The 7,699-nt window shown below is 34.3% G+C and overlaps 1 protein-coding gene across 1 annotated transcript; it reads right to left on the minus strand.

Moving 5' to 3' along the window:
* Nucleotides 1-2,503: 2,503 nt before the first annotated feature.
* LOC133286809 (F-box protein PP2-A15-like) lies at nucleotides 2,504-7,438 on the minus strand. Its single transcript, XM_061484264.1, has 3 exons — nucleotides 6,997-7,438; nucleotides 6,793-6,911; nucleotides 2,504-3,257 (listed from the first exon to the last, which is right to left on the minus strand). Exons 1-3 carry the CDS (start codon nucleotides 7,303-7,305, stop codon nucleotides 2,795-2,797), a joined length of 891 nt encoding a protein of 296 aa, XP_061340248.1. The 5' UTR covers nucleotides 7,306-7,438; the 3' UTR covers nucleotides 2,504-2,794.
* Nucleotides 7,439-7,699: the final 261 nt, after the last annotated feature.

The raw sequence follows: 7,699 nt of genomic DNA on the forward strand, positions 1-7,699 counted from the left end.
TAATAACTATTTATGAGAGAAAAAATAAAATAAATCCAAAACTCACAACAATATCAGACCTATATAGTCTTAACTCCTGAGAGCTACTCCACATTTTGTTGGGGACTTTTTTTTGACTTTCTCTGCGTCCCGTCAACAAAAATCGTCATCTGATTGTGAAATATGAGTGATATTTAACAATTTTTATCTAATATTTTAAATTTTTGAGTTGAATTGATTATTTACAATAATTATTGTAATTCTAACATGTGTTAATTTTATAATGAGATATATCTTCTCTTTATTTTCTTAACAAAAATATAAAAAATTTATTTTAATTTTGTATTATAATAAATTGTTAGTTTGATAAAATTCACTAAGAACCTATCATTCGTTTAAAATACAATATGACTGTCAATCTGTCATATATAAAAGAATCATAGAAGTTTTCTTGTAAAATAACTTGTCATTATTTGTGTAAAATGGTTAGCCGAGATATGCCGATTTTGGATTGATGTATGTCGAACATGTTGAATTGTGGCTTAGCCCAAAGAGGTCTCCCATTACCGCTTAACAAAAATCTATAAACTCAGCATATGGAATGGATATCTTTTTCTCTAATAATATGATAATCTTTACTTTAAAAAGAGAGAGGAAAATACAAAACAAAAACAAGTATCCAAATCCTTTCAACACAATCCATTGAGCATACTACGTCAATTATAGTACTAGTTTTAAATCATTAAACCCATTATCAAATCGAACCTAACTAACTCCACAAGACCACAACAAACTTTTAGCATAAGTGTCAATCTGGGTCGAGTTACCCTTTTGGACTAGGCTAGTGAGTTCACTTTAGTTTCAATTCGTAAATTATTAACTTATTTTTAAGCAAGCAACGCGTTATTGTCGGCAGCAACTTTTTAAATAATTATTATTTGAATCTAAGAATATTAATTTTAAATGATTTATTTAATTATATATATTTAAAGACTTATATTAAAATATTTAAAATAATTCTTTCTTAAAATGAATTTTTGTTATAAATGGCATTTAAGGAAATTTAATCTTAAAAAAATAATGTTAATAAATTAGTAATTAATGTTGACATTTTTTGGACTTAATCTCGGTTTGCTCCATGAGGATCAAATTGAGTCAGGTTAAATAAATTTAGGTTTTAGTGTTGTTAACTTAACCCATTCATTTTGTCTAGTTATTTCTACCTGTCCAAGTTTGCCCATTTCAACATCCTCTTAAGCCGTACGTAATACAGCTACAATGCAGCCATTAGAACCAGTGAATTAACCAAGCCACGGAATTATTTGGCATAGATTGCAGGAAAAATTGATAAAAATTCAAAGGGAAATGTTATATGGTAAATTATGTTAATATTAATAACCAGAATTTTGATATAATTTAAGGATAGTCGTTGGATGAGATGAAACATAGTAATAAGAACTAAGAACCACTCACGGCTCACCCACCTAACAGTCAAACAATTATGCCCCATCATTTTGACCAAAAATTCTGTTTAAAAAAATTAACGCTCAACATTTTTCAAATTCAAAATTGTATTCGTGTAGAAAGACACAACTTTTGAATTAGCTATAAGCAAGGATGGTCACATTCTAATACTTTAAAAAAAAAAAAAAAAAAAAAATTAAGATGTGAATAAACCGTGGGATATATTTTTCTTATGTTGTACGAAAAGAATTACCTTATGTTGTAGAAACAAAAGTATAAGTGAGACCCACATGTAAGAGGAGAGAGAAAAAAAAGTGATGGGACCCACCTCTTTTTGTGTGTGTAGGAGAGATGTTTATCTCATGTAAAATGAGATAAACATAACCCATAAACCATTCATTAGCCAGATATATTTTGAAGAACATGATTAGCAACCTAAAGATTTGGACGCACACCAAATAAAGTACGAACAAAATTTGCAAAATTAGTCTTCAAAGGCACCACATTGAACAAATATATCGTCAACACGAAACAAAATTGAAATCAGAAGAACATGACGAGACTCAAAGAAAGACATGACGAGACTCAAAGAAAGGGATATCAACCAGCCACCATTAATATATAGCTTGCATATGCTCGAAAGACGCTTCGCCCATGTTAACTATGCCTATCTCTAAACAGAAGATATATGAATAAAAAATACATGGATCACTTCCCATTCAGATATATGCATCTTACATTCAGATATATGAAGGGATTAATCTTCATCTGTCAATTGGGGACTACCCTTGAAACAATCCAAAAAAATAAACCATTCTCAAATTAAGACATGACACACTACAATTAGCGAATAACTACTAGTGGAAGATAGGCAAGCATAGAATTGAAAACCTTCTTGTCAATGCGTCATAGTTGCTGGAAACAATTTTTTAGTTTCCGTAACGCACTTGAGTCAGACCCTTTTTTACTATTCTCTCAAATCTTAAAAATACAAATTCAGCTAAGTAGGCACTAACAAAAGGAGAGCAATGTTTCTTTGTGAATTGGTATAAAGAGGCGGGTATTTAAATAGTCAAACATCAGCTCTGCTTCTTAATATTGTACTTAGAAGATACAATTAAGTTGTCCTGGCATCATCTTTTTTACAGAGGTATAGAAATGACTAAAATACATAGTAATGGTGATTGCATAAAAAGCTATAGGGTACACAAACCAATTGCCCAAAAAAAACTCCCAGCAAAAGATGACATCCTCCAAATTCTAAATTTTCTTCACAAGCCGTATAATATACCAACAGAGTATTCAGGAATTTCTGCTGACATGACCAAAAAAACCTCCCTATTCTCTGTGGTTATTTCAAAGTGCCGCCTCTCTTGCATTCTCTCAAATCACTAGGTATAATAAATACAGAATCAACACAAAGCCCACCTTTAGAGTGTGTACAATCAATCTGTTTCATGGAGAATCTAACTTTGGTTGTAGGTTCTGATCCACTCACAATAAACTCACCGACCTTGTAATCTACCCAATATCCACGCTTATGATTGCCATATGTATCATCATGATCAGTTTCATCCAAGCAGCACTCACATGATGCTTGCTGACCATCCAAAGTTGACAACTCAAATCTCACCGGTTTTATATCCCAACCATGGGTCTGTTCATAATTGCAAATGCGCCGTCCAAGCCTCTTGGAAAATCGTCCAACGTGAAGCCTAAAGGAGAGAGTATAAATATCGGCAGGAAATGGAAAGTTGACCTCCCCATCCACTTCAAACCACCATATTTGCTGCAAATATGCTACAGTATTGAACCTGAAATGAATGAATAATAGAAATGTAACGCAATACTCAGAATTGAATGCTGACAGATAAAACATACAATTTGCATAAAGAAGCACAAATAGCATATAAGATGTAAGTTGGCATAATTTAGGTATGGAATGACATTCAGAATTACAGGTGTCCAACTGCCCATAAGCCTAGGCTGTGCAAACCAATCACGTGAAAAGTGAAAAGATTGTACTGGATTGTTTGTTCCCAATAGGGAGGTTTCAAAATATACACAAAACTCTATAAAGGAAATAGGGAAACTAAGTAATTACATGGATTTTCCCTAATAAATTATTGGGATATTCAAGTGTGGATTAAGTTCCACATTAGTTAGTAATGGTCTCAGTCAAGACGATATAAATGGATCAACCCATAAACCCAAAACCTTAAGATTTTGGGTTGAAAAATGGTATTAGACCCACTTGCTATGGTTGGTCTAGCTTAGCCCATTGGAGTGGTATTAGAGCCAATAGTTAATTGGACTGTGTACCGAGTATTTGGATAATGCCTTAAGGTTTTGGGTTAAGACATGGTGTTGAACCCACTTGCTGATCCTTGAGAATAAAAGGCCTAACATGATTCCTAAAATACAAAGCAATCTAAAGATATACAAAGATATCATAAGATTTTCCACAAACCAAAACCACTTTTTAATGCTCTATTCATAAAATGAATAATTTGGTTAAATCAGGCTGAGTATTGCATGGATCAGTTGGGCTCAAGGCTACAAAATGAGATCAACCCATCTAAACTGAACCAAATTGCATATACACTTGAAAGTTGAAACATCATCCTAAGTCACAAATAATTAAAACAGAAAATTCATGTCCTTGTCCAGATAAAGCACTTAATGTAAGCAGAGAAGTTTAACATGCAAAAATCAAAATGTTTTCAAATGATACCAAAAAAAAAAATCATATATGTTGGACAATGATAATTTGCTTTTGGGGCAAAAAGAGACTGTTGGAATTTAGCTGAGGATGTCTTTGCCTGCATAAGACAATAAGTAATAGGGCTGCCAAGTAGTCCACATACCATTTAATGAGCTTTCAATTAGATTTGGACCCAATAATCCAAACCAAGGAACTAATCCGAGCCTGCTAAGTGCCTGTTTAGAAAGTCTTATTTTTAACTTCTCTTTTCTTTATGAGTAGAAGCTTAGCCAAACATGTTTTTACAAAATCTCTTATTATAAAAAGAGTTGTTGTTATAATGAATAAAAAAAGCAAAAGCAAAAAGCTCCCAAGAGGAGCTTTTTTTAAGATATATACTATTTATTTAGAATTCTCATATTTATTTTCCAATTTCACCCTTATTCTAAATTTGTATTTACCAATTTTATTCTTTACCCAGATAATCCATCCTAATAACAAATTATTTCATCTTCTCTCCTTCAAAACCCTCAGAACAACTTTATATAATCACCTAACTTTTTTTTTTTAAACTTTAGCTTAAAAGTAGTTTTTAACTTAAATTTGCCAAACAGCTCTAAGTCATTTGGTTTGGCTCCGATGGCCATCATTTTTCTTTTTTCTTTTTTTTTTTGGTGCGTGTGTAGGGCTATTCTCAGCTTGATCCAACCAGCTGTCTCATGAAATTCTTGAAATCGTTTTTTACATGTTTACATTCAAAATTGAACCAAACATCACCCAAACAATTTAGTACTCCCATTACAAATAAGGTTTGCAACTTTTAAAGGAGGAATTCAACAGCACAGGTCACAGAGCATCAGGAAAGTTGAATATCAATGAATGATAACGAAGTCATAATCAATAATCTTATATTTGAACCTCATGCATTTGACACCAATTTTTTTTTCTTTTTCTTCAATTTAAAATTCAGCATTCATCAACTAGAAAAATTGGTCAAGCTGGACACACTCAATGAAAATGGAAAACGTTTCTAGTTTCACTTTCCCAAAAAGACAAGCACAAAGCAATCAAACATAACAGACAAGCCAATCAGGCAAAAATGAAAATGTAACAAATAAATCAAGTGCATAAATTAAAAATTTGATATTAGGTCAACATGATTTTCATAGTTGGATCTTAGATTGAGAATTTATGGCATATTTAACAAATAGGTAATTTGGCAGTTACAGTATCAATCACATTCGTACTAAATCTAGACAAAAAATTTCATGATTTCATCCAGGGAACCTCCAGCAGAACAAGTAACTTAAGATGTATTATGACATTACTATAACATGAATCCAGACTTATGAAATTCACAGAAGACAAGTTTTTGTCAAAATAACATAGAACTGTGAGTACAAGCAATTGATGATGATTCTCTAGACCAAATAAAAGCAACTTTCATATGTGAAGTGAACTGAAAATTTAGTAAGCCAACACAAGCAACAAGGACATTTTCAGATAGCATCTTAGTCATATTTTATTTTACACCAAAAAATTCCAAGTTATGGGGACGGAGATTTGATTGTTTTATTTTACATGATTTATAATATGCTTGGTATCTGGGCCTCCATGATGATCATCTACGATTCTCAGTCAAAATACTAAGATAAGATCCAAAGATTTTCAGTTGATAGGAAGAAAAGTCATATCTTTGAATGCCAAGAAAGCTCAATTGATTCATCTATCCACACTCATCAGTAATATTTAAGGAAGATGGCACTGAAACACACATATCCGTCCACACTAATCAGTATTATTTATGAATTAATATGATGCTAAAGACTGACTTCCATGCAAACTAAAGTAACAGAAAATCACTGACTTCCTCTTTCCTCTTCTCTTCATATTGCAGAAACACACATAGTTGATATAAGGTCTGCTTGAAAAGGTAAACTCATTGAACACCCTCTAACACCAAATCACCCCATTATTCGAGTAATCTTGGAAAACCAAAATAATAATCTTATCACTGCTTTTCTATGAGACAAAGACAAATTCCAACTAACGACTAGAGTTTAGCACTCCCGACAAGGCCACCTGCACCATGCACTTGATATAAAGTGGCATGTAAAACATCAAAACAACAAACAAACCACTTTCTACCAGAACAAAGAATTTGTGCGATCAAAAGCAAAAACAAAAGAATCTGACAGCAATCTGAGGACAAATATAGAACTCAGCACCTTCGGTCCTGAACAACCTATCTACTGCAATTACATTATGGTCAGAGACAATTGATCCGCTTCTTTTTATGATATTCCAGTCCAGCAATCATACACACACACACACACAAAAATTTAATTCCATTCTTGAATATCATGATTAAGCCCTCATACAAGCATATAAGTAATATCCTATAATCCAGAAAAGACTACAATCAAATAGATTGTATATTTATATTACAATGTGATCAGTAGAAGCATGTAGCGGAGCGTGCATGTGTTTTTTAAAACTTCAACTTCAAACATCAGCATAAGCAAGATTCCTCTAAAGTTTCCAGGCTCCAAGTTCTTACAACATTTGAAGAAATAAAAGATACACAGAGAGACGCAATAATCTTAAGCAAATTGAAGCTAAGCTAAGAATTTTGGGAATCTAACCTAGATTCTTCAGTAGGAACCCAAGTCCAGTATCTCCGGTCATCGATTCCATTAATTGACATAGCTTTTGCCGAAATGGACATGCAAACCCTTCCCGTGACCCTGTCCAGCCACACTTCCTGTGAAACCCTCAACAATCAACCTCACTGACAGAACACAAAGCAAAAAATTCCAATTAACCAACTCAGAGAGAAGAAAACCTACCTTGTTGCCGTCATCAAATGGTAGCGGCCGAGATAGCAGCGCAAATATGTCCTTCTTGGACAGATTCTGGTGCCTCTCTGAAGTAGGCAAAACATGGAGCAGATCTTGGTAGTTAGGTGGCAACTTCGTTTCCCACACCGAATCGGCGGAGGAAGCACCGCGAAACGCTCGATTCAGCCGCGCCAAATTGCATATCTCCGGCGGAGTAAGATAGAGAAAAACGCAAGCCACGCAACTCTCAGGGATGTCCCCGAGGCCAGGACCGTTGGTCGAACCGTTCGTTGCAAGGTTCGACAGCGAGGCCCCCATCCTCCCTGAATTCACCTATATTCTTGACTTTCAGGTCATGCTGCCATTCAAGAATAATAAAGGAAGCACCATTTGGTGGTGAGTGGTGACTAAAATGCAACTCTCTCTCTCTCTCTCTCTCTCTCTGTGTGTGTGTGTTTTGCATGAATGAGAATTTTCTTTGTCAGGGAAATGGAAAACGAAAAGCTGAGGTGGGTCCCGAGTATTTTGATTGATTCAACAGCAGATAACTCCCCGAAAAATCAACGCGCTCCACGTGTTACTCCACTGCATCGTAGCCATTGATCTTTTTAAGTTTTTCCGTTGCCGCCCATGTCGACGCTGTAACGGAGTCAGGCTCTGGATAATGGCGCGTATAGTAGATAGGCCGCTAGGCTGAAACTGAGTGTTGTCT

This window comes from Gastrolobium bilobum, unplaced genomic scaffold, assembly GCF_033153095.1.
Source record: "Gastrolobium bilobum isolate Gb01-03AN ecotype WA unplaced genomic scaffold, APGP_CSIRO_Gbil_v1 utg8265, whole genome shotgun sequence".
NCBI classification, from domain to species: Eukaryota; Viridiplantae; Streptophyta; class Magnoliopsida; order Fabales; family Fabaceae; genus Gastrolobium; species Gastrolobium bilobum.

Bases quoted from the DNA above. Each gene is read 5' to 3' on its own strand.
- LOC133286809 (XM_061484264.1), bottom strand. From the start codon at position 7,305: ATGGGGGCCTCGCTGTCGAACCTTGCAACGAACGGTTCGACCAACGGT. The intron at 6,912-6,996 runs GTAGGTTTTCTT...AGGGTTTCACAG, and splicing joins CATTTGATGACGGCAACAAG to GAAGTGTGGCTGGACAGGGT. The intron at 3,258-6,792 runs GTTAGATTCCCA...CATTCATTTCAG, and splicing joins GTTCCTACTGAAGAATCTAG to GTTCAATACTGTAGCATATT.